The sequence below is a fragment of the Natrix helvetica genome, assembly GCF_964273705.1.
Source record: "Natrix helvetica genome assembly, chromosome: 12".
Taxonomy (NCBI): domain Eukaryota; kingdom Metazoa; phylum Chordata; class Lepidosauria; order Squamata; family Natricidae; genus Natrix; species Natrix helvetica.
Genome location: NC_138556.1, coordinates 8362801 through 8390552, shown reverse-complemented (window position 1 = coordinate 8390552; position 27752 = coordinate 8362801). Strand labels below are relative to the sequence as shown.

Sequence of the window (27752 nt, the reverse complement as noted above, 5' to 3'; positions counted from 1 at the left end):
AATCCATAAACAACATTTGGGGGAAAGGAAAAGGTAGGGCACCTTAGGCAATTCGATTTTAAATCAGCAGTTTGACATCGACAGATATTTTAATGGTTAAAACCAGCAATATTTTTAGAGTCGGAAATATCACATACTTAAAGATTTTAACATACAGGAAGAAAAGGTTTAATGTCCCATATTTTATATAAATAGAGGATAAAATAAGCAAGCATCTTTATATACCGAAAAGGCCATTTCCCAAGTAAAGCACAAGAGACAGTCATTCTGTAATATAACTTTTTTTTGAATGCCCCCACTTTGGAATCTGTAAAAACCACGCACTACCTTCTAAAAAAACAAAGTTTTGCTTGAAAAATATCTTAATATATACTGCGGGGATCCCGCATGAATTGCAAGAGGCTTAATCATATCTATATACCTACTTTGGAATTAAATATTTTGAAAACATTTTGGACAATTTTCAGTCAGACGTTATTGATTTTATGAAATGCTCACCATTTCACATGTTCAATTACAGTCCATTTGAATTTCTATATTTGGAAAACTGTTAGGAGAAATAGTGTGTTAGGATTCAGCATTCACTATAATGTTCTTGCTCGATTAAAAAAAAAACCCTTTGTGTTTAAGATTGCACTGTATTCTGAAATAAAAATGAATAAGAATGATTCCAGGTAATCATGATTAGACTGTGTTGCATTTATTGTACTTCCAGCTAAACAATATTAATGAGTGGCGATTAAATTTTACCATCCCAAATTAATACCATAAAATGTAGTACTCGTGGCACAATATATCAGATTATCTGATATGTGGGAAATGAGGTAGAAGGTAATAAAGGTTTCAGTAATCATTCTGATAAGCCTGCAGCAAACTTAATGCATTTTAACACCATAACTAAGCATTTTAAGTCAGCAATAATGAATACAATTAGTGGAAGGAGTACACACACGTACACTAAGAACAGTTGACTAATATTATTTAACATAATTCAAAATTATATAACAGGTAAAAAAATTGTATACAGGGAGCCATAAGGCTTCGTGTGCCTTACCTGCTGGCAAATATTTTAGCTGATTATTGGCTAAGCGAAGATGGCGTAGAGATCGCAAACGCCCAATCTCTGGGCATACAATTTCAAGGGCATTGTCACTCAAGTCCAGAAACTGCAGTTTAACCAATGAACCAATTGCTTTAAGAAAAAAAAAAGGTAGTATGTTTAACTTAAAATGAGGCATCTGTTAATAATAGCTTATTCCCCTTTTATTAATTTACAATGAATTCTGCTCTTTCACATCCAGCAAAGTCTTTCAAGGGAGGATTTACAGTCACAGACCTTATCTGGCTTGGAGAGCTGCCAGGCTGATATCTGCAAAACTTGGCAAGGAGTCTAGGAGTGTCACGAACCAATTAAGCGAACTAATTGTCTCCTACAAACTCCACTCCCCTTTCGCTCCTCTTTTATTTCCTCTGGGAGGAGCCATTCATCATCCACCTATGGCGTTACTCTCAAGTCGGCCCCTGTTCTTTAGCTGTTCCCTTCCTCTGGCAACTCTGCGCATGCGCACACTGGGAACAGGATCCAGCTGTTCGTCTGCCTCACTGATGTCTGATTCTGAGGGCAGCTGATAATTGGCATACGGCTCTGGCCCCCTCTCTGCCTCCGACACAGAGCCCTCATCAGAGCCTTCCCCAGACTCCAGGACTGGCCCATGCTCCTCCCCAACCTCCTCACTGTCAGAATCAGCTGCCAGCTCTGCTGGCAGACCACAACAGTGGATTTATGTCCAGAATGTAAGAAGTCTCCAGCTATAATTCTCAACAGTTTTCTGCAATTACTTAATCTATTTGCATGAATGGCCCTGCACTCTGTAGAATCCCTACACAACTGAAGCAGTAAAAGAGGAAGTAAAGAAGAACTCTGCTGAAGCCATGCTAGAAAATCAAAACTAGTGCACCTCGGCTGAAATGCTTCCTTGATATTACTGACATATTTCCTTCTCTAAATGGCAATAAAGTTTTTTTAATCTCCCAGGCTTTTATATTTATCAAAGACAATTGCATGGTGTACGACTGTTGAATAAATAAATAAAAAATAAATGCTTTATAAATGAGGAATAAGGTTAAAAATCATGTGTTGAGTTGAAGCTGAATAGTACTTAATGGCATTTTGGCTGCCCCAGTACTCTAACTACAAGCCAAGTCAAAGGAACTAAGAATATATATCTGCACACTCACCTTCAGGAACAATAACAATATTATTTGAATGCAAATATCTGAGGAAAAAACAGAATATATTGTTATTTTCAGGAGTGGGTAAATAAAGCTCTATTTGTTTAAAGAATGTAAGTAGCTGTTTATCTCGTATAATGATCCTAGGTGGCACACAACAACCAAAAATCCTCAGAACTTCAGACCTTAAAACCCCATGACTCCATCTTGCCAGTTTGAGCTGAAGTCTGCTGTCCCTCATCCCTGATCTCAAATATCCAGGCACCGGGAAAAGAGCTTGAGAAGATTGCTGAATTGACTTAGAGAGGACCTAAGATCATCAGGCACCAGACCAATCAAACTATTATGTATCTAAACTACATAATGAATTACTGAGGGAACTGTGGTCGGTATGTCTAGCCTATTGAAACTAAGGACTATGGGTGACAGGGTAGCATTTTTTCATGGCTTGAGGAGCTGTCACAAAGAAGAGGAGGTTGACCTATTCTCCAAAGCGCCTGAGGGCAGGGCAAGAAGCAACGGATGGAAGATGATCAGGGAGAGCCAACTTGGAACTAAGCAGAAATTTCCTGACATTGAGAACAATTAACCATTGGAATGGCTTCCCTTCAGAAGTTGTGGATACTCCTCCGTCACTGGAGGTTTCCAAGAAGAGATTGGACAGTCCTTTGTACAGAACGGTATAAGGTCTCCTGCTTGAGCAGGGAGTTGGACTAGAAGACCGCCAAGGTTCCTTCCAACTCTGTTATTCTATGTCCAATGTTCTATTAATCTCCTGACTCAATCCCCAACCCATCCTAAAACCCCGGGGGAAGAGTCAAATGTTCAGGGCCTTTCAAAAACTTAATAGAATAGCTGCATACCCACCCTAAGGTGGCTCAGTGGCTAAGACGCTGAGCTTGTCAATCAAAAAGGTTGGCAGTTCGGTGATTCGAATCCCTAGCACTGCATAACAGAGTGAGCTCCTGTTACTTGTCCCAGCTTCTGCCAACCTAGCAGTTTGAAAGCATGTAAAAAATGCAAGTAGAAAAATAGAAACCACCTTTGGTGGGAAGGTAACAGCATCCCATATGCCTTTGGCATTTAGTCATGCCAGCCACATGACCACAAAGATATATTTGGACAGCGCTGGCTCTTTGGCTTTGAAACGGAGATGAACACCACTCCCTAGAGTTGGGAACAAGTAGCACATACAGTATGTGCAAGGGGAACATTTACCTTATACCCACCCTATGTGATCTAAGGCGGGGTCCCTAACCCCCAAGCTGCGGCCCACTACTGGGCCATGAGCTGTTTGGAACTTGGGCACAGAAGTTGCGGGCAAGCGCGCGCATGCGCATACATGTTGCCCACCACTCACGCGGAACCATCCCCTCCCGACCCCCCCCCCAGTCCACAAAGCTGGAAACGTTGGGAACTCTGATCTAAGGGATGAGCAGAAAACCCTTAAGGAGAAGAGATCCTGCAAATAACCTGGCTCTCTATCAGGTAAAGCTTTAAAGGTGATAATAAATTGCACCTGGAAAGCAATGAGATTCAGTGGGTTCATGCAACTGTGGTGTTATTTGGGGGAACTCTTGAGACATCCAGAATTGCAAACGCTGCTAGATTCCAGACTGTTTTCAAGAGGAACCCCATGTAGAGCTCATTGCAGTAATCTAATCAGGAAGTGACACATTATGAGTGACCGTGAGCAAGCCGAGTTGATAAAATATTGACTAAGTTCGTATCATTTTGTTAAAGTTTGGTTTAATGACTAGAAAACAGGAGACCACGAAGTCCTGCCTTAGCCATGAAAGCTGGCCGAGAGGGAGGGGGGAGACTTCAGGCCAGTCGTTCTCTCTCAGCCCAACCCACTTCACAGGATTGTTGCTGTGGGGGGAAATGGGAGGAGGAAAGTGTGTTACATACAGTATGTTAGCTGCCTTGAGTTATTTGTAAAAATAATAAAGACCGGATATAAAGAAACAAACAAATGCTTATGAAATAAATAAATCTCAGCCAGGTGCTTTGAACCCAACACCTACCAAATGTAATTTCCTATGTGTGTCATGACAGACACAAAACAGGAGAAATTAGAGAAAGTGGTGGATGTAAAATTAAATCAGTTGTTGTTAGTTGCGAAATCGTGTTCGACCCATCGCAACCCCATGGACAATGTTCCTCCAGGCCTTCCTGTCCTCTACCATCCTCTGGAGTCCATTTAAGCTCATGCCGACTGCTTCAGTGACTCCATCCAGCCACCTCCTTCTCTGTCGTCCCCTTCTTCTTTTGCCCTCCATTGTTCCCAGCATTGGGCTCTTCTCCAGTGAGTCCTTCCTTCTCATTAGGTGGCCAAAGGATTTGAGTTTCCTCTTCAGGATCTGGCCTTCTAAAGAGCAGTCAGTGTTGATCTCCTCTAGGACTGACCGGTTGGATCGCCTGGCAGTCCAAGGGACTAGCAGGAGTCTTCTCCAGCACCAGAGTTCAAAGGCCTCCATTCTTTGAGTTGTTGTTGGTTTTTTGAGTAATTTTTACTCAATTAAATCAGTAAATCTCACCTATTTCTCTTAGGCTTGTTATTCATTTTGACTTATGGCTTTGAACGTATCCACATATTTAAGTTGAATGCCACTTTAAAATGAGACTGTACAACTGTGGAAACAGGCATACTACCTGCTTCTTTTTATTCCCTCACTGTCAATAAAGGAAGTAGGTTACAATTAGTCAGTCATGTCAAATAGCTATTGCCCAATCAACATGAGATAATCTTAAATACACACAATTGTGGCTTACTCCCTGACTGAAACCAGGCCAAGGTCAACAGATTTCCAATCTGAGCTAAGACCTCTTTCTTGTGACTAATTCAGAATTAGACAGATTTAAATTGCCTTTAGAGCAGTTCCTGCAGAGGAAAGAATGACTGGAATTCTCTTTCAGAAATCACAGAGAAAGTAGCATTATGGTCTGTATTTGAAAAGTATCATTCACCCACCCCCTCCTACCCCAAGGAAATCTGTAACATATTTTTTGTTGAAATTCTTCTTTTGTGTGTGTGTGTGTGTGTGCTGATTTCAACTTTCACACAGTTTCAATAGCTATCCTTAGTAAGCTAGGTAACTTGAAACGGCTGAGCAAATACAAACCTACTTTTCAAGTAGACAGCTATTTGACGTTACAACTGGCAAAACATCTAAGGGAGATATTTATGGGAGTGAGATTCGAACACCTCAACGCAATGGTCAGATATGGGAGATTCCATTCTATACCCCACAATAAGCATCTCTGCATCTGCGGAGCATTTGCAGAGGTAGAAGCCCTGGCTCACATCCTATTGGATTCTTGCTTGTATAAGGGGGTGAGAGACAAGTACCTTGGTCCATATACCGAACGAAGGACCCATTGGGATCCCCATATCAAAACCACTTACTTTATGTGCGGCCAGAGCCTGAAAATAACATTTAACACAGCACAGTGCTTAAACAAAATGGTTCGGTTGAGATCTGCATACATGGGGTAGATTGTAAGGGTGGCACCGAAATATAATTTGATGGCGTTTTATTCTTTTTAACATATTTATGTATTAAATTATATTGTATCTTATCTGATGACTATTGTATTTTATCCTACTCTTATTATAAATTGTTTGTGTAGGATTTTATTGGTGATATCTGTTTGAACCTTGTGCTTTGATATGAGCTATAGGTTAATCAATAAAGCTATAATAATAATAATAATTAAACCTAACTTGATAAACTGATACTATTTAAATAATAATTTACATATTTTTTAAAAAAATATTTTTCCTTGTTTACTGACAAGCTCAAGCAGACTCAGACTAAGAATTACTTTAAGTACCACAAAAGGCCAGGATGTGTTCCATTCTATCACGCAATCTGGTTTTTAAAAAGTCGTCTTGCTTCCATTTTCCCCCTCCACTCCATTAGCATCAAAATAATTCTGGTGCCTGGAACTATTTGTGAGGTGCTTTGGATCCTGACTTATATTTATGATCAAGAAGCTGTCTTCTTTCACACAACATTAGCTAGAATTGTTTAAGGAGCTTCTGACACAAACAATTTTAATAGGGCTCCACTAATTCGAGGCTCTGGGTTTTCTTGTGACATTCATTTCAATGCCCGGAGTAATGAAGATAAACACAAGCACCATTACGGCTGCATTGTTTGAGGTTGAGATTATCTATTAATTATGCATGCAAAGTTGACAAGATGGTTATGCAACAGTAAAAAAAAAGTAGGGAGAACTGTCACTCAAAAATGGACAGCCTTATTAGTGTTTCCATGTTGGAGAGGCTTCCAAAGCCATGCTTTTTAAGGCTTGGTTAAAATATAACTGGGAAACAACTTCTCATCAAATCTCCTACAGAAAACTGAAGTGGCGGTTTGAAATCTTTTGAGCCCATCGCAACACAGAGTCACAGACAGAAGAATTTTTTTTATCTTATTAGCAGCTTCTGTAAATTTTGCTCTACTGCACCTCAACGTACGTTTTACAATCTAATAAAACATTAACAAGATTAACATATACCCAAATTGAAACCCTAACCTTCTAACGACAGAGTAAATTAGACCGGGGGCGGCGGGGGGGGGGGAGAGGGATTAAAGAGCGTAATATAATGTGGATGAGAAAACCTTAGTATGTGATCAACAAGCTTGCTGACTTTTTAGAGCTTCTAGAAATAACCTCTTTCAAATATTAAGAAGATTCTTGTGGCTTAATCAGATTATGTTTGAAACTGCATGGTGCCAAAAACATGCAACTCTCATGAAAGCTGTACTTTAAGTTCATTAAAAGAGAATTCCCACTAGATAAGATGAGGCACGATTATTCCTTAAAGAAGCTGCAGACTGCAATGACCTTCAAAAAATTAATAACTGCACTGCTGACACTCAAATTATAAATAAGGGACAGCTTGCCGTGGGCTGCTATGATGATGATGAGGATGAGGAGGATTTAAGTGGAGATTTAGACCACCGTTCTTAGTTATATGGGATCAGCCTGCATAGAACAGTGTCTCTATATAATATACATAAATAATTTCGCCTATATCCTTTGACCATGGAGAGGCTATAAAATATGACCTGGTTACAGACGTGCTTCTCTAATTATTTTAATCCACTAATGCTTACAGGAACTATTGCCATGACACTGTAGCTGAAAATTATTCCTGGGGTTGTGAGAACAATGCAAACCCTTTCAAAGCGATAGTTTGGAAAAATGAAGAAACAACTGAAGTAGCTAAGTCCTCCAGAAAGTTTTGGCACTATTGCTAATGAGGGCTTTCTCTTGTCCATATATGTGTGTCCAGACAACATTCCCACAGGATTGCTGCTGAAATATATTAACACAAATGAAGGCTAATTTATGTGTCCCTGGATAATGTTGCAGGGATCCAATCTGGGTCGGTCAGACTAGAGAGAAATCCCCTGAGGATGGGTTAGAAGGCAAAATTTCTGGTCCTGGTGATTGACCCAGATTGGATCCTGCAAATATATTAACTGTCAGATTTTTAAAAAAATGGAATTCTATTGCTCCGTACAAGATACAAGGTTCTTCCATTCCGAACTGAAGCACACAATCACACATTCTTGATCAAAAGAACTAATGATGAAATAGTTATTGAAGGTATTAGAATGCTGTGTTGTAAGAGGGACAGGACACACAATAGTAATAACAAGGTAAAATGTCGCTCTACATCCTTACAGAAGATAAGAATTAGATTGTTGCCAACTGTATTATTGTTAGAAAGCATATTCACAGATTTCCTGAGTAAATAATTAAGCTGATGTAGATAAAATGTAGCCACTCAGCAAGAACTGAGCATGATGATGTTTTCTAGCAATTTTTCACAGAATAATATTGATAGGTTTACAGGCACTAAGGCAAAAGTTCCCCTCGTACATATGTGCTAGTTGTTCCCGACTCTAGGGGGCGCAGCTCATCTCCATTTCAAAGCCTAAGAGCCAGTGCTGTCCGAAGACGTCCCCGTGGTCATGTGGCCGGCATGATTAATTACCCTATAATTATTTATAATTATAAAATTAATAAATATACTTATATAATTAATTATAGGCATTACCCTACAGCAGCGATGGCGAACCTTTTTTGGCTCGTGTGCCAGAAGGGAGGGGAGCGCAGGGGGGTCGTGCGCGGGCGTGCTGCACTCATAATGCAACACGCAAGCCCCCCCTCCCCCCCCGTGCCCATGCACGCATGAGAGGCGCTCCCCCCATTTTTTTCATGCTTTTTTCGCCCTCCCCAGGCTCCAGAGCCTTTATAGGAGCCTGGGGAGGGCGGAAACAGCTCCCCCCCCCCGAGGGCCTCCGGAGGCTTTCGGGAACCTTTAGGAGGCTTCCCTAAAGCCCCCGGAGGGTTAAAAACGACCCTACGAGCAAACCGGAAGTCACTTCCGGTTTGCTCGTAGGGTTGGTTTAAGCTCTCCGGAGGCTTCAGGGAAGCCTCCTGAAAGTCCCTGAAGCCTCCGGAGAGCTTAAACCAACCCCATGAGCAAACAGGAAGTACGTTCCCGAACTTCCAGTTTGCCCATGGGGCCGTTTTTTTCGTGCTCCAGAGGCTTCAGGGAAGCTCCTGAAGCCTCCGGAGGGCCTCGGGGGTGGGGGGGCAGGGGAGGCTCTTTTCGCCCTCCCCAGGCTCCTATAAAGCCTCTGGAGCCTGGGGAGAGTGAAAAATGTCTTTAAAAAAGGCTGATGTCAGCTGGCCAGCGCGCGCATGCACACTGGGCAGCTGACAGGGCAACACCTCGAGTGCCCTGACAAATGGCTCCGCGTGCCAACTGTGACATGTGTGCCATAGGTTCGCTATCCCGGCCCTATAGTATAAGAACAAAATTAGATGAGGTCCAATTTTGATCAAGAAAAAAGAGCTCATAATATACTGTTCCTATTCACTTAAGATATTTTCCTATAAAAGAAAGCCACTTTTATATATCTCAGCATGATTACTAACAAAAATAATATACTTACAGTTCCACAAGATTTGGAAGTTTCTGAGCAAGGTTTTCTGGCTAAAAAAAAAGAAAGAATATGGACAAAGTTATAGTTTCATTTTTATAAACTCAACATCAATTTGTTTCTTCTTTCAAGCTAGAACCAGGATGAAACTTTGGATACTAGAATCCTAAAGCTACACACCAAACTATGATACCTGTTCCTCTACCTGATTTGGCAATTATTGTATTTAGCCTTGCCTAACCAGCAACCACAAACTTCGCCGTGTGTGTCAAGTCAACAAGGGATGTTAGTAGCAGACAGCAAATAACCTTCCAATGTGAAACTGGGAATTCTAGAACAGTGGAGTTGGTTCACATTATTAATTCATGTAACCCAAAATCCTAACATATCCAAATTCAGTAACTAATGATGAGATTAGTAATGTATTTTCAAGCTATCCTTCACACTATGAAACAACAGAATAAAATTATATTGATTACTTCAGTCATGGTATTTTAATTACTTTATCAAAAACACAACCCGGGGATGGATTTGTTTTGAAATAAACACGTTACAGTTTATGCTGCTATATCTTTATTCGTGTATGTATAATAATCTGATTTTGCCACACTAAACAAGGAAACCACTTATCTTAATGTATATGCCATAAAAGTTGGAAGTCTCCTAAACTTGAAAGAGTGCTAACGTAGTTTTTTTAACCAACAGCCATTCTTACAGCAGCCAAGTCACAATACTTTAAATAGGACTATCCAGAAACTGACTGATTACCTATCCCCGTAGTTCTCAGCCTTTTTTATTCACCTCATACCTCCTTTAAATACCTTTTGTGACCACGAACCATAGCCACGGACCCCCTCAAGACTTAACTCAAGATTTAAATCATAACATTTCTTTTCAAGCCTTCGCAAATCCCGTGAGAACATTATGGTACATCCAGGGATCCGCGGACCACAGGTTAATAACCATAAATTTTTAAGAATATATGAGATAAGGATTCAAGAGTGAGTATGGTTTAAAGCAGTGGTAGGAGTCAGCCAATTCATACCACTTTGGCAGAACCGGTTGTTAACTTTCCGAGCAGTTTGGTGAACTGGTTGTTGGAAGACATCATTAGGGTAGAGAACGGTTGTTAAAGTATTTGAATCCCACCACTGGTTTAAAGCATATCTTAGAATTTTTTTTTATTCACTACTGTGTTGTTTACAGGAGGTGGGGAGATGCTTCTCTCAAAATGAGTTGCTGAAAGAAGCTTATAAAATATAAAAAGTGCAAAGACGAGTCGTATGTAACTATGCAAAGATAAAACCAAAGCAAAAACAAATCACAGCCAGCAACCACAGATGGTTAAATGACTTGGAAGGGTAGGATATTATTGACAAATCATTTCAATTCGTAATGCAAACAATCCCCTTAGACTCATCCCTTTCAGCTAAGCACATATGCAGAACTGTTCATACCTTCAGCCCTTTTTTCCAGTTAAGAAATACAGGAATTTGAGCTTGGTTTCCACCTACTGGGGAATTAGTGCTCAACACCCTGAAGCTGGGCAACAGTTTCTAACTGAATTCTAACCAAGGGCCAAGTTTTCACTGATTTGATAAGGTAGGTAGTATATGTAAAGGTAAAGATTCCCCTTGCACATATGTGCTAGTTGTTCCCAACTCTAGGGGGTGGTGTTTGTCTCTGTTTCAAAGCCGAAGAGCCAGCGCTGTCCGAAGATGTCTCCATGGTCACCTGGCCGGCATGACTCAATGCTGAAGGCGCACGGAACACTGTTACCTTCCCACCAAAGGTGGTTCCAATTCTTCTACTTGCATTTCTTGCGTGCTTTCAAACTGCTAGGTTGGCAGAAGCTGGGACAAGTAATGGGAGCTCACTCTGCTATGTGGCGCTAGGGATTTGAACCGCTGAACTGCCGACCTTCTGATCGACAAGCTCAGCGTCTTCACCACTGAGCCACCACGTCCTGTAGGCAGTATAGCCACCGTTAAAAAATAAAGGCTAACGTTTCTCTCCTTTTTTCCCCATTCTCAAATTAGAATGCCACCCTCAAAAGTCTTTTGTTGAAAACCACCTACATCTTGTAAGACGTGCTTGTCAGATTCAATCTTGCAGGTCTTGTGGGTTCCTTTGATGAAATAATTTCACCTGTCTGGACCCCGGAAGTTCACCTTTTCCATAGCAGTGCCTGCCCTCTAGAACAAGGCTCACCTCAAAATTTGGATGGACCTCACTCTGCAGGGACTGTATTCAGAAGAGCTGTGAAACTCTGCTCTTCCCTGAGGTCTTTGGTGAGGTAGAGTGAGACCCATTGCTGCATTGCACTTGCATTATTTTATTTTTTATCTTATGCTGTAGCAGGTGGTATCCGACCTGCTGCCTGCAGTGCAAATGGCCCTGGACAGCTAGTAATACGGCCGCCCAAAATCGTAAAGTTTTTATTATCTAGTTTTTTTTTTTTTTTTTTCAAAAAGTTTTATTGGTTTTTTTAAAAACATTTATGTGGAAAAGGGGTAGGTGGAATTACAAATTTTGGCAGTTGCAAATGTGGCAGACGCCCCCTCCCTCCAAACTCCTAGGTTACATCAAAATATCAAATCTTAATACATAATCATAAAAAATCAGCATCTTAATTCTAGAAAAAATAATTTTCAATCAATTTATATAATTATAATATATAGTCTAGTTATAAATTCATATTTACTTTCGGTCTGTTTATAACATTGTGATTTCCTTATTTATTTTTGTGATCTGAGTTTTCTTGGTGTTGCCCCTTCACCCCCCGCTGGCAGAGCTCCGGCCCCTCCCGTGTCCTGTATGACCGTTGTAGTATCTTCTGTTTTTTCTAGGTTGGCTTTGTTTTTTTCCATAAAGGCCTGTGCCTCTATGGGTGTATTAATTCTGATTCTTGTCTCCTCCCAGAATATTAGCATACCTTCAGGCATCAACCATCTAAACCACACCCCCTTCTGGTATAATTTATTCGCCAATTGCGAATAATTTTTCCTTTTTTCCCTAATTTTTTTGGGAATCTGCTTTAGAATGGTTATCTCCCTATCACAGTATGTCAATGTTTGCCCCCTTTGCACACCCAGTATTTCATCTCTTGTGGTTTTCCTAAGAAATTTAATGTGAACCTCTCTGGGTACATTATGTGTTCTGGCATATGCTGAATTCACTCTATAAGCTAGGTCTATCTCCCAATCCATCTGCTGTTTATCTTTGTGTATGTATTCAGCTAAAATATTAGTCATAATGTCCCTTATGTTTTCCCCATCTGCTTCTATTACATTTTGAAATCTAAGATAAAAGGACATTCTCTCAAACTCTATTTTCATTTGTTGGATATCAAGTTCTTTGTTCCCCTTCTGTAAAGCCTCTACCCCCCCCCTCGCCTCTGCCACCCCACCCTCCACAAGGTCCAGTCTCTGTGAGTTCTTAAAGATTTGAGCTTGGTTCTGTTTAATTTCATCTTTCATTTCCCTTAACTGTTTCTTAATTTCCTCCTGGCCCTGTAGAATTTGTTGAAGCATTTGTTGAAAGTCTATCTCTGTAGTCTTGGGTTGCATCAGTTCTGTTATCTTTGACTGTGTAGCTGGGCTAGACGTTGCAGACGTTGGGGCAGAAGTAGCAAATCCAGGCTTTCCAGGAGGTGGTCTTTTTGGAGGCATGGTTTTTAAAGCAAGGAAGTCTGTCAAAATAGAGACTGGGCAGCTGGAGAAGTAGAGCAGGCAGGCGAATCCAGAAGGCAGAGGATCCAAACAGATGGGGATTTCTTTAGTCAGTCTAGCAGTAGATGAAAAATTTTTTCCCCAAAGAGTTCAAAGAAGAACAATCCACAAAAGATTCCTCTGGGTGGCTCGGAGACAAAGACCGGAAGCCTGAATTTTAGAGGTGGAGTCAGGTTTCACAGTTCATGAAGACAACGGAAGTGTGCCATCTTGCCCTGCCAGCTTTGGGCTCAGAGGCATAATAAAGTTTTAAAAATTCAAAAAGTTCTCAGTTCACCCATAGATTCTGGAGCTAAGTCCGATGAAAGTCACTTTTATAAGGGTGAGGCATCATTAGTTGGCTCTCCCCCCTCCTCCTTCCCCTGAGGGCGAAAGCAAAATCTTCTCAAGCCGCTTGTCCAAGGGAGGGGGGGGAAATCCCCCTCCCTCTAGCCGCACCTCTGGCAAAAGTCCGAAAGTTTAACTTTTTTTCTTAAAAAGATGCTGAAGGGTCCATAAATTTAAGATAGAAGGAATGGAGAAGGGCAGCCTCTCACCACATTGCCGCTGCTTCGTTCAATAGCGCGTTCTCCGATCGGCATGGGGCGAGGCGCGCGCACACGGGCGCCCTCCGATACTGCTCCCCGGTGCCTAGAACGAAGCGGAGGAGCCCCCGCCAGCCGCCGCCGACGCCAGGACCCTCCGCGAGCCGTTCCCTCGGCAGGACACCTCTCCGGGGCGTCCTGTGCCCCCCCAGAAGCGGGGGAAGCCCACCGGGAGAGCGGGAGCAGGCAAAGGCTTGCCTGTCGCCGTAGCCGCCGGAACCGGAAGTCTTATTATCTAGTTTTTTATTAGTTTGTAATGTAACATACAAAGAGAATTCAAAAGCAAATATTAGGGAAATTAGGAAAGGAAAAAGGGAAGGGAATACTGGGGGAAAGGAAGGGAAAAAGAAAAAAAAAGGCATTGACTTCCTTTGGTGCAGTAAAATAAGGCATTAAGATCTACCCTCAACTTTTTACTTTTTCATAATAATAGAAACTAGCCATTTCCGTAACAACAAATCTATCTCATCGGTAAAACCCAAGGTCAACGTTTCATCTTTTTCCACCTCAAGCACAAAGTCCAGAAGTGGTTTCCAAGTCGAAGTAAAGGTGTTTGTGGTTTTTTTTCTTTAATCAGAGCAGTCATCTGCTAATTCCATCATTTTTTTTGCAGCGATTCATCCATTGTGGAGGTCGAGGTGACCTCCCATTTCTGCCATTTGTTTTCTATATTCACTTTAAGAATTTTCTGTAGTAGGATATGAATCCTACTCCAATATTTCTAATCTTTTTAGCATTATGTGATTTTATATACATTGAATATATTATATATTTTATATGCGGCTTAAGACAATTTCTCTTTACTCTTCACGCATGCCTTAACAGATTAACAGAGTTGGAAGGGACCTTGTTGGTCATCTAGTCCAACCCCCTGCCCAAGCAGGAGACCTTCAGTGAATAGGAGAACATCTGGAACAGTACTACTTAAACTGGACAACTTTAAGAGACTTCAACTCCCAGAATTCCCCAGCCAGCTCCTTCTCATCCCCAAGAACAAGTCTTTTTTATTCCATCAAAATACCCCAAAATAAAATAATTTAAAAAACAACAACAACTTTGAAACAGACACGATGGCTGGTTTAAAAGATCCGAATTCCCCCTCCACGCCCCACAGAATCAAAACCGATTCACCCCATTCGCGCCATCACGGTGAACAGCTCTGGATAAATTTATCCGGCTCATCAGCAAGGTTGCAAGGGAGAAAAAACCTGGCCTTGCGAGGTAGGCCACCGATTGCTTGCCTTACAGTATTTGTTTCCTGACTTGGCCTACCTGAACAGGTTAACATAGATCGTCCCAAAGGTGCTTTTTCAAGAGGCAACAGGACTTTCTACTTAGACATTTAGTTAACATACATCCTTTTGTTGCCCAACATAAAGAATAACGGACACTTCAAAACATAAATTCTATTTAATACAATAACAAATCTGTTGCTTATTAATTAATGAAATGACATACCAAGGTAGTTAAGGAGTTTCTTTTCATATATAATCTTTCCAAGTACTGCAGACCTTCATCCTTCAGTAATTCTAAAGGAAAATGATGAAGGTTTCGATAGTTCAGGAATAAATTCTTGTGCCTTTCCAGCTTTGCCTCTGATATCGTCTTACAAAGTTCTGATGCCATGGTGAATCTTGGTCCAGCCACCTTATTAGATCTCTACTCATGGCAAAAATGGATCATTGCTGAAAGAAAGAAAAAAACAGAAGAAAAAGATGATCAGTAATTCTCTTCATGGTTTCCAAAAGCAGTTCTTCAGAAGCATCGTTTTTTTTTTTTTAATCTATGAAACTTTGTCACGCAACGAAAGCAAAACACAGCAAGTTCTTTAACAGTAGAAAACAAACAGCAAAGCGCCTTGGAGTACAACAAAGTTTCAAGCAGTAAAACTAACATAGTAGCAACATTTAGGGCAACTGACCTGAGATATACTAATACAGTACTAAAATCTATGCAAATAAAGTAGGAAAATATTTGTCAAATATTAACTTAATTAACTTATTATACTTTACAACCCAACATTAGCATAACTGCTATGTGTATGAAAATAATGCCCACACAGGAGTGGGTGAGGTTTTAAAGATAGGAAGGCTGCTTGAAAACCTGCTTTATTATGATACTAGCTGCTAACCCGGCGTTGCCCGGAACCAATCCCCCTTACCAGAGGGAGACCCCTTGCTTTTTGTTTGCTTGCTTGTTTTTTAAGAACCAATCCTCTTTACTAGAGGGAGCCCCTTTGTGGGGTACTGTGAAGCAGTTACCATGGCAACACCATTGTGCTGTACAGTAGAAGTCATTTTAAGGCACAACAGGCTGTATCTTAACAGAACTTGAATCCAAAATGCACACTATCACTGTCAAAAGTACTGTGATTTGATACTATAGATATAATTCATTCCTTTTTGTTTCAGCGGCCAAGGCGTTCCAGAGTTATGCTGGAACACCCACCCAGGGACACCCTCAACCAACCACCCTTATTTATATATAGAAATAAGCAGAGATGAACTTAGCTAAGTTGGACACACATCCAAAAAAACAATGGGAATATTTATTTTATTTAAAGCAAAAAAGAGATAAATCTAAGTAGCACCGACAGCAATTATGTAAACCAGTGACAGGGAACTCTGATCCTTCAAAGGCTACCCTCTCCTAACATCTCACAACTGGCCAGGAATATAGGCAATATTAAGGATTCCATAACCACTAGGACCTGCTTTATCATTACAAGCAGCAACTGCTCATCAACTCACTTTAAACTCCCTCACTTACAACCCTGCAACCCCTTAATTTGGGGTAGAGTCATGATGAATGGAGGGAAGTGAGTGTTTACATTCAGCTATAAAAAGGACACAACTTTTAGACCAGATTATGTTGCCAGCTTTCCTTTCCCTCTCGGACTATTAAAAACCAAAAGCAGAATTCAATGAACTTTTGCCCCCAATCAGTGACCGATGACCCAACACAATATGTTAAATTATGCCTCACTGCAACATGCTTTACCCCACATGCTACAACTGAGAGTGCATAAAAGATAACCGTGACATTTTGCTGCATTACGGGATGATGTGCCACTGCCATCATCATGTTCGTTCCACACGAGATTGGCAAGAAGAATAGAAATCGAATATACCTGGAAGGGACCTGGGAGGTCTTCCAGTCCAGACAAGAAAAGCTCAGTCTGGCATGGGATCCGAGAATCAGCAGTCACCACCATCAGCTAAGCAGTGGTGGGTTGCAGGCGGTACGCCCCGGTACGGGCGTACCGGAGCCTGCCCGGAGCACCGGGTACCGTTCCGGTACGGTGCTCCGGAGGGCCCACCTGCCTGCCCGAGCTCCTTACCTGTCCTTTAAGCCTTCGGCACTTTGGCGCTTTGGCGCATGGTGCAAACGGCGCCTGCGCGATGCTCCACTGAGCAGCTGGAGCATCGCGGAGGTTTGCAGAAGCATAGCAGGCAAGTACGACGCATGCGCACACCGCACGCGTCCATGTGGGTGACGCCGGGGTCATTCCAACCGTACCAGTTGAAACAGAATCCGGAACCCACCACTGAAGCTAAGGCTCCCACATCAAGTCTGGAGAGATTCTCAACCATCCAGGTCACGGTTGTCCCAAAGGGGTTTTTTCAAGAGGCAACTAGACTTTCTTGTTTCTTCTTTGAAGATGTTTCACTTCTCATCCAAGAAGCTTCCTCAGTCCTGACTGGATGGTAGAGAATGGAATGATTTCACTCTTCGAATAGTGTGGGAGTATGAACCGATTTCCAGAACATTTGCAAATCCTTCCATTCCCCACTGTCCAGTTAGAGCTTGAAGAAGCTTCTTGGGTGAAAAGCAAAAGGTATTCAAAGAAAAAACAAGAAAGGCCAGTTGCCTCCTGAAAAAGCACCTTTGGGACAACCGTGACCTGGATGACTGAGAATCTCTACAGACGTTTAGCTATACAATTTGGGATGAACACCCTTTGAATGGTGTGGGATGCGGAATGAATTTTAAAAAATGTAGATTACGGGAACTAGGAGCACTACTCAGGTGACCCTGAGATAAACTTCCAAGTCCTTCAAGGACCCTCTAAAAACAGTGGTTTTAAACCTGTGGGTTGGGACCCCTTTGGGGGTGAACGACCCTTTCACAGGGGTCACCTAAGACCATTGGAAAACACATATTTTCGATGGTCTTAGGAACCGAGACACCAATTTTATGGTTGGGGGTCACCACAACATGAGGAACTGTATTAAAGGGTCGCAGCATTGGAAAGGTTGAGAACCACTGCTCTAAAAGGATGCGAAGGACCAGCTGTCTGCAAAGAATATAAATCCCTCCATGCCCCACCCGCCAGTCAGAGCCGAAGAAGCTTCTTGGATGAGAAGCGAAACATCTTCAAAGGAAAAACAAAAACCAAGAAAATCCAGTTGTCTCCTGGGGAGGGGGGGGGGGGAAGCACCTTTGGGACTCCCACATCAAGACTGCAAAAGCCCCATAAATTGTGCTTTGGTTCAAAAGGTGATTCGGCTTGACTGTGGTCAGTGTTTCTCCATCTGAGCAAATGACAAGTGTGTGGGCTTCAACTCCCACAATTCCTCAGGCAGAACAGGGAATAGATGGAATTGAATGGCTGGCTGGGGAATTCTGGGAGTTGAAGTCCGCACACCTGTCATTTGCACAGATGGAGAAACACTGACCTCAGTCAAATCGAATCACCTTTTAAACCAAAGCACAATTTCTTTTTTTTTTTTTTTAAGGAGGCAACTGGACTTTGTGGTTTTTTTTTCTTTTGAAGACGTTTCACTCCTCATCCAAGAAGCTTCTTCAGCTCTGACTAGACGGTGGGGAATGGAAGGATTTGCAAATGTTCTGGAAATCCGTTCATATTCCCACACCATTCGAAGGGTGAAATAATCCTTCCATTCCCCACCCTCCAGTCAGAGTTGAAGAAGCTTCTGGGATGAGAAGCGAAACATCTTCAAAGAAGAAAAAACAAGAAAGTCCAGCTGTCTCCTGAAAAAAAAACACCTCTCACCTTTGGGACTCCCACGTAAAGATTGCAAAAGCCTCACAAATTGTGCTTTGGTTTAAAAGGTGATTCGGCTTGACTGAGATCAGTGTTTCTCCATCTGAGCAAATGACAAGTGTGTGGACTTCAACTCCCACAATTCCTCAGCCAGAGCAGGGAATAGATGGAATTGAATGGCTGGCTGGGGAATTCTGGGAGTTGAAGTCCACAAACCTGTCACTTGCTCAGAGGGAGAAGCAGATGGGGGTTAGGCGCTGCAACAACGGCTGCCGACCGCAACGGGGCTGTCACAGCCCCAAATCCATCGGGGTTCCCCCCACCCCCACCCCGCAATCCCCATCCAAGGGGAGCAGCCAGGAAGCTGCTCCTCATCCCCCCCCCGTCCCGGTTTCTATGACAACCGAGCCCTCGGGTTCCACCTCGAGGTGGAAGGAGAGACCGAAGAAAGGCAGCTTCTCTCCCCGTGGGAGAAGCCGCCTCGGAGCCAGCGCGCTCACCGGCGGTTCCTGACCGAAGAAGGGGGAGGAATCTCCTCCCTCTATGCTAAAACATCGGCTCGCCCAAAGGGAACGCCTCCGCCGGCCGTTAACTTCCGGTTCAGCGGAGGCGGAAGTGACGTTCTGGAACACGTGACGTGGGCCTGCGCGGGAAGCGGGCTGAGTCTCGCGAGACTTTCGCTTTCGTCTCCCGTTTGCTGCGCGCTTTGCTCGGTCGCGCGGAACGAGGGAAGGGCGGCTTGGATTGGGGACCACGAGGAAATGTCTGTGGGAGGATTCTTTCAAGAAGATAATAAAATTAGGAAGGAAGGAAGGATGGATGGACAGGCACCTGGGACTCCAGAACCTTCATTCATCCAATGTTTCCCTCTCAAAAACTGGTACCAGCTGCCTTCTGTGTTTGACTTTGTTAAATATCTCAGACATTTGCTGGTCAGGAGAGGAGAAAGTATGGCAGAAGCCTCCCTGGGCAGATTCACTCAATGTTTCTTGTTCCTGTGAAATTAACCTCTCTAAGACAATGTAAAAGTAACTGTTTCTCTCTTTAGAGGGGAGGGGAAGGAAGGGAAGAAAAAAAAAGAAAAAGAAAGGAAAGAAGTGTAGGAAGTTATCACCCAGCCCTCTCCCAGAAAAATGAAATATCCTGGGAAATATTGAAAAGGCAGAATATTTCTCTGGATGTGAAAAAGAAACAGGGTTCAAAAAGACAAGGTAACTCTCCCTGCAGCTTCCTGCCCCCACCTTTTGTCCATGAGCCATTAAAGACTGAGCTAGTCCACTTTACATAATAAAAGACTTCTCCCCTTCAGCTCCAGGAGGATGGGAATGAAGGCATGGTAATATAAGCCTTTACTCAACTGACCACATGGCATCTGAGAACTCAACCAAACCTGGATTCAAAACTCAGCCTAGAGGATTGCCCTTGAATGGGCCCATGTGAGTCCGAAACCAATCAGAATACATTTCTTACACAGGAACAGGAAACATAGGTGGGGCTGAACAGATTATAAAAAGCCCTGCAAGCCCTTCTTCGACCCTTTTCTTCCCTTTTCTTCTTCATCACCCAACACCTGGAAGCATGTGATCGCCTTTTTCCCCAGGACCTCCAGCCATGCAGTCTTGTCCTCCATTAAAACATTAAACCATCTTTGTAAGCAGCCTCCATGCCTCCAGTGTATTTTTTTCCCACTTGGCTAACCCAGAAGGACATTTCTTCCAACAGAAGGAAGAGAGAGAAAGACAAGAAAGAAAGAAAGAATGAAAGAAAGAAAGAAAGAAAGAAAGAAAGAAAGAAGGAAGGAAGGAAGGAAGGAACAAAAAAAGAAAAAGAAAGAAAAAGAGAAAGAAAGGGGGGAAAGAAAGAAAGAGAAAGAAAGAAAAAAAGAGAAAGAAAGAGAGAGAAAGAAAGAAAGACTGGATGTGGTTGTGAACTCATTAGAAGTTCCAGATTGGCTCCAGTGTGCATTTCTTTCTTTAACCAAACCTTGGCTGAACTGCTGAGTTTTGAATCCCAAATCAAGAAAAAAAAGAAAGAAACGGGGTTGGACTAAATGACCTTCCAAGTCTATTATTCTAAATTCTGGGTTTTCTGGATGCTGAAAGAAAACTATGCTTGCATTGAGCTGTTTAGCTTAACTGGCTGCAAACTATACATCTCAGAGAGATATGGAATCTGTGTATTTTTTATAAGTTTCTGTTATAAGTTTTTATTCTGTGCTGGGTTTATTTAAATCCAACCCAGGTTGTTTGAAAGGGCAACAACTCGTTTCCTTATTTTTTTTTCTGTGGCCAGTAGATTGATAATGTAAATAAAAAGAGTCAGGGAACAAATGGTTATTAATAAAGACTATCCGTACCTCCTCTTAGATTAATGTAGTACAGGTTATCCTCTATTTACAACGGTTCATTTAGTTACAGCTCAAAGTTACAATGGCATTGAACAACAGTCTCACTTAGCAACAGAAATTTTGGACTCAGTTGTAGTTGTAACTTGAGTTGTTGTTAGTTGTGAAGTCATGTCTGACCCCACGCGATCCCATGGACAACGTTCCTCCAGGTCTTCCTGGCCTCTACCATCTTCTGGAGTCCATTTAAGCTCACACCTACTGCTTCTGTGACTCCATCCAGCCACCTCATCCTCTGTCTCCCCTTTCTTCTTTTGCCCTCAATAGTTCCCAGCATGAGGCTCTTCTCCAGTGAGTCCTTCCTTCTCATTCAGTGGCCAAAGTATTTTGAGTTTCAACTTCAGGATCTAGCCTTCTAAAGAGCAGTCAGGGTTGATCTCCTCTAGAACTGACTGATTTGATTGCCTTGCAGTCCAAGAGACTCACAGGAGTCTTCTCCAGCACCATAGTTAAAAGGCCTCCGTTGTTTGGTGCTCAGCCTTTCTTATGATCCAACTTTCACAGCCACACATTGCAACTGGGAAAACCATAGCCTTGACTATACTTGAGTACCTGTATAATAATAATGTTTTGGAATAGCATGTTGAGACACCACCTTGTAACATGTAACAAAATACAGGAAAAAGGCACAATCATATCTGTTTGTCAGACCCAGATTATCTTCTTAATACATTCTCTTAATACAAGAGCTTTGAAATGAAATTAGAAACAGCAAACTATCAGTTCTAATGTTCTCACCTGATTCCAGGATTTATATTGGTACTTTGAGTATTAGTTGACAATAGCCAGGAGATGGCGACCTTGTACATTTAATGGAATTTGGTACTTGGTGATCACTTTAAAATATAGGATGGCCAACCCAATTAATTTTGAACAATTGCACATATAGTAATATGACTCTTAATTATTGCTGCTTTAAATATGAACACGGTATTAGAGGCTCCTATATATTTTCATCACTCTCTTCCATAGGGTTTGCTTTTTATTTGTGGAGTGAAATGGGGAAGTCAATGGATTGTTCGTGGGTCAATTATTATTTGAGGCTCGAGGCTAGTTTGGAAAAAAACATCATCTGCTCACATATGACCCTAGGGACATGGTCATATATGGGCACTATGCAAAAGGATGTAAGCAGAAAGAAAATGTGTCTAGAGTACTTGTACAGTGGAGGCTTTCCCGAAGCCCGGGGAGGGTGAAAAGTGGCCCCAACGGGCCAACCACAAATTCAGAAATGACCCATTTCTGGTGTCCAGGGGGCCAGGGGAGGCCGTTTCCCCATCCCCCAGGCTTCAGGGAAGCCTCTGGAGCCTGGGGAGGGGCTGTGTGCGCATGCGCAGAAGGGCGGAGAGGATTTAATTGGTATTGGCAATTGTGTGCGTGATAGCAAGCGCACAATTTGGGCACGACGTAAGAAAAAGGTTCCCCATCACTGATATAGTTGTAACATACCTTGACTACAATCGTTTTCCAGTTAATGCCTTCCATTTGCAAGTGAAAGTGAAAGTTTTAAAATGTTATTAGAAATGTGGTATTATTCAGGCAGTCTTTCCTATTTCGATTAGCTGGCCTGGCACATTCTTAGTTTTTACCTCCCGATGGATATATTTTAATGGGTAATTTTGGGTAATATTTTAACTCCTGGGTTATTAGAGTTTTTAATGTACTATATTTATTATTCTATATACAGTCTTGCAACCTCCTCCACCTACGTATTTAATTATTTAACTGTTTTATGTATGTATTTTATAACGCATTTTAGTGACTGTACACCGCCCCGAGTCCCTTTCGGGAGAGGGGGCGGTCTATAAATACGAATAATAAAATAAATAAAAAAATAAAATAAATATGCAGTCCATTATGTTTACTTATTTTCCACAATGAGACTGTAATGCTTCATTGGGCCACCTAGAGTAATCTAGATTTCATTATACTGTCCTGTTGAGCTCATTGAGACTGCAACATCTCATTCTACCAGAAGGTGATGACATTTTGTATACATTCTATTATACTGCTCTCCCCCCCACCCCCATTGAGGCTGCAAAACTCTACTTCTGAAATCTGTAAAAAATAAAGGTCCTTGTCTCCCAGCTCAACCGACCTCGCAGAGCAATTATTGGGAGAATAAAATCAAAGTATGCCACTTTGAACTCCTTAAAAAGAAACAAGGGAAAGGGAAAGGTTTTTCTGCACGAGAGTGGTAGTTGTTTCTAGGAGGCATTGCTCATCTCCATTTCAAAGCCGAAGAGCCAGCGCTGTCTGAAGACGTCTCCGTGGTCATGTGGCCGTCATGACTAAACGCTGAAGGCGCATGGAAGGCTGTTACCTTCCCACCAAAGGTTTTTCCACTTGCATTTTTACGTGCTTTCGAACTGCTAAGTTGGCAGAAGCTGGGACGGGGCTCACTCTGTTACACGGCACTAGGGATTCGAACCACTGAACTGCCAACCTTTCTGATCAACAAGCTCAACGTCTTAGCTACTGAGCCACCGCGTCCCGTTTAAAGGAAACATAGGATATAATAATAAGGTTTCAAAACATCTGGAGAATCATTTGAAGACCATCTACACTGACAAATTCACCACCAGTCAATTGAAAAAAGCAAATTTACTTGGGACGACTTACATCTTGAGATGATATCTTCAACACCATCAAACAACCTCTGCGCAACCCAGGTCTTTGAGAAGGGCTTGCTAAGTGGATCTAAATGCCAAATCCAGTCATCTGGCTGACAATATGACCAACCATAATAATAACAAGAAGAACATCTGCTTAACCCAGAGAAGGGTCTGCTAGGTGGATCAAAGCGCCAAATCCAGTCTAAACATCTGGCTGACGATACGATCAACTGTAGTAACAAAAACATCTGCTTAACCCAAGTTTTTGAGAAGGACTTGATTGATGGGTCAAAATGCCAAATCCAACCCAAACATCTGGCCGACTGTGCAACCAACCGTAATAATGCTTGTAAAGGAAGATTCCGTGAAGAATGTTTAAGAATTGTGCCATAAAAAAATAATAATAGAAACCATCATGTAAAGTTCCCCAGAGCAGACATGGGACAATGAGATGCTCTCAATTCCACATCATCACCCCATCCTCTTTCCTCTGCCAAACATTCAGACCAACATTCATGTAATGATGATGATGATGATGATGATGATGATGATGATGATGATGATGATGATGATGATGATGGAACATAAGCCTGAAAAAGTCACCGAAAATCAGATGGTCAAGATCCTATGGGATTTTTGTACACAAACAGACAAAATACTGGCACATAACACACCAGACATCACACTGGTTGAGAAAAATAAGGTTACAATCATAGACATCGCAATACCAGGCGATAGCAGACATGGGACAATGAGATGCTCTCAATTCCACATCATCACCCCATCCTCTTTTTTCTGCCAAACATTCAGGCCAACTTTGAACCACAGCATCAGCGTATCTGCCTGTGATTGCAGATCTGTTCAGAGACAACTGTTAACTGTTAACAAGGAAGAGAAATCCAGAGAAGAGGCAACATTATTCTGAGTTTTATTCTTTAGTCCTCCCTGTACAGCATGGAAATCCTCCTTTTCTTTGGTGAAGCCCACTTATAACCTCATTTATCTGATAACAACAACAACAACCTAGGACACTGGCAGCAACCCATATCAACCATCACTGCCAGTCAATGCAGTGTTCCGTGATTATGACAAGTACAGTCAATGCGGGAGCTAGATTCACTTAAGAACCATCTTACTAATTTAACAACTAAAGTGCAAGTCAGTCCTGGAACCAGATACTCTTCTGAAGCATTTCCCACTCTTGGAGGGTGACGGTGCTGCCTGAGAATTTTTCCACACCATCCAGTGAATGTTGGTTTTTCCAACAGCCGCTTTGGGCTCCCCTCCCTCCCTGGTGCCCTTCCTGACCTGCCAATTGCAAAGAATTTCAGCTCAGCTGCAGGAAAAACGGCTTGGTTCAGACTTGTCTGAGTGTATCCTTGCGGGAGAGCCATACTAATTTGTCACACCTTTAGATCAGACAGCAGATACGGCCTTGGGAAGGGTGCCAGATTCTCAGCTTCTGCCATTTTAGCTTTCTGGGAAAAGAAAGCTGAAGAGATGGGTGGGCTTTTCCAATAGTAAGAAGAAAACTACTTAGAAGAGTCTTCCTCCGCCGCCCTTCTTCCTTCCCCTCCCTCTCCTTCCCCCTCTCCTCTCACCCCTTCTTCTCTCCTCTTCCTCTCCCTTCTCTTCCTCTTTGCACCCTTTCTCTCCTCTCCCTTCTCTTCCTCTTTGCACCCTTTCTCTCCTCTCCCTCCTCCTATCACCCTTTCGTCTGCCCTCCCCCTCTCCATTTCCCCCTTCCTCTTCCTCTCCTCCTCCCTTCCTCCCCTACCCCTACTCTTCCTCCCCTTCTCCTTCTTCCACTTTTTTCTCCTCCTCCCCCTCCTTCCACATCTCCTCTCACCCATTCTTCCCCCCTTCTACTCTTTCTCCTCTTCTCCCTTCTCTTCCTCTTTGCCCCTCTCCCTCCTCCTCCAATCACCCTTTCTTCTCCCATCCTCCTCCCTCTTTCCCTCCTTCTCCTTCCCTTCCTCTTCCTCTCCCTCATCTCCCCCTTCCTCCCCTCCTCTTACCCCTTCTCCCTCCTCTTCTTACTCCTCCACTCCTCTTCCTCCCCCTCCTCCCCCTCTTTCCCCTTCTTCCAGAGCATTCATATTCTTTCTCTGTGCGTGTGTATGTGTATACACAGACACCAGTGGTGGGTTCTGGATCCCGTTCCAACTGGTACAGGTTGGACATATGGACCGTGCAGTGCACGCATGCATCTTTGCACCTCCGTGAGCCTCTGCGATGCTCCAGCTGCTCAGCGGAGCATGTGCAGGTGCTGTATGCACCATGTGCATGTGCGGAAGTGCCGAAGACTTAAAAGACCAGTAAAGAGTTCGGGTGGGTGGGCCCTCCGGAACGGTATCCGGGGCGTACCATGTGCAACCCACCACACACACACACATACACACCCACATCAAGTGAGACAGAAAACAAGAAAAATGACAAAAGAGGTGTCTATAAACGTACCGAAATGAAAAATGTCATACACCCTAGAGATTAAAAAAATGCACACTGGGGAGCTGAAAATATACGGCGCTTAAAGAATCTGATCTAAGGAAACTCAAGGACACTAATCAGTTTTCCTGCTTTTCAGAATACTAAAAAATATGGGGAAGAGGGAAAAAGGCTAGTATTTTGTTCCAATCAAAGCAATGGATCATTAAAAGTAAATAACATTAGGTCAGTTGGATTGGCTACGCAAAGAGCAACTTTGCATTTTGTTACAGAACTTTTATCTTAATAGTCGTTTTATCAGCCAGAGGACTGATAAGATTAAAACTGCAGCTACCATTAAGAACCACACTTAGAAAAAAAAAAGGCTTGGGACCAATGTGTCTCGTATCTAATAGCTATTGTTCCCCTTAATAGTATTTCTACAAGATGCCCATCTATGGAGAATTAAAGCTGTTTATTTGGGATTTTTTCCCCCCTGTTAAAAGGTCCCCCCCCCAATTTCTTTTTCTTCATTATCTGCATCTTTCATGGCAAGCAACCTATGTCCCTGTTTGGGGTTGTCAGCTGAGACCAACCAATTCATTTTCCTGTTTTCTTCTCGGAAAAGCTGTGGCCATAATGAAGTTGGCTTGACACGAAGGAGCTTTGTAGCTGTTCCACACCTGCTACCCTTCTCCTTAATTATTCCATACTATGGAGAGGTCATTAGGACAGCATTATTATTTTTTAATGGCTCTAGGGTTGGATGTAACCAGCAATAGTTCTCCTCCAACCTCCAATTGGGCAAGCCTTATAATGGCAGATTCAGGCTTATTTAGTATCCTATGACTATCACATAAGAATCACTTATGATTCTTGATGAATTTATTCTATTTAATTTTTCTTTATGTACATTGAGAGCTTATGCACCGAAGACAAATTCCTTGTGTGTCCAATCACACTTGGAAATAAAGAATTCTATTCTATTCTATTCTATTCTTGTCTAGTCTAGTCTAGTCAAGTCAAGTCAAGTCTAGTCTCATCCAGTCCAGTCCGTTCCGTTCCATTCCATTCCATTCTATTCCATTCCATTCCATTCTTCCTGGATTGGAGATAGACGAGTAGGGAGGAATCCAATACAGATAGGCTGTGAAATGCTTCACTTAACAACTCTGGCAAAAAAAGGTCATAAAACCAGCTCTGACTCACTTAACAACCGCCTTGCTTACCAACAGAAATTCTGATCGTAGTTGTGATTGGAAGGCGAGGACGTTATGTATTTGAAATGATGGAAAGGATGCCCTTTAAGAATCGCTTATCACCTTTCTCTGCATTACCAACCCATAACTTTCTTCCTGGCCCACCACTGGACTGGCCAGAGAAGAGAGAACACAGCCTTCTTGTCTCTCAGTGTCTCTAAGCCCAGAGAAACACCAGGAACACTGCCATTTGTCGGATAAAGAGTCAGCCTGGAATTGCCTGTGTTGACAGGGCTGCCAGCTCAAAGAAAACACATTTTCAACATGGCTAGTAGCCAAAAACACTAGCTGTGCCAAAGGCTAAACACAGAGTGTCTGCCTCCTTTCAAAATAATCCTGCCACCAACCCAAGGCTTACCATTCTTCAGTTTTCCAGGAACACAGTGTGCAAATTTCTCGTCAGAGGAGAGAGATTCAAGAGGAGCAAACTGCACAACTAATCCTTCCTTCCTTACTTGGGAAAGTGACTTACACTGTTGATCCACCAAGCTCATTAAACGAGACTTCCTCAAATGTGTGAT

At 42.5% G+C, this 27752-nt stretch overlaps 1 protein-coding gene and 1 long non-coding RNA gene across 4 annotated transcripts in view; both read right to left on the bottom strand.

The window, feature by feature from the left end:
* Positions 1-19126, bottom strand: part of LRRC28 (leucine rich repeat containing 28) — a 51975-nt gene extending 32849 nt beyond the window's left edge. For both annotated transcript variants that reach the window (XR_014176373.1, XM_081964962.1), the window contains exons 1-5: positions 19027-19126; positions 14977-15203; positions 9216-9256; positions 2239-2276; positions 1055-1192 (exon numbers count right to left, since the gene is read on the bottom strand). Coding sequence is in view for 1 of the 2 variants with exons in the window: in XM_081964962.1 (XP_081821088.1) it covers positions 1055-1192; positions 2239-2276; positions 9216-9256; positions 14977-15144 (385 nt within the window). In the remaining variant the exon portion in view is untranslated. The remainder of the gene's footprint in view (positions 1-1054; positions 1193-2238; positions 2277-9215; positions 9257-14976; positions 15204-19026) is intronic.
* Positions 19127-20844: 1718 nt separating this feature from the next.
* LOC309397956 overlaps positions 20845-27752 on the bottom strand; it is a 39609-nt gene continuing 32701 nt past the window's right edge. Inside the window, exon 4 of one of the 2 annotated variants that reach the window (XR_014176336.1) lies at positions 20845-21482. This is a non-coding gene — a long non-coding RNA (uncharacterized lncRNA). Of the gene's footprint in view, positions 21483-23515; positions 24136-27752 lie in introns of those variants that run through there. The other variant, XR_014176337.1, reaches the window with a different exon arrangement.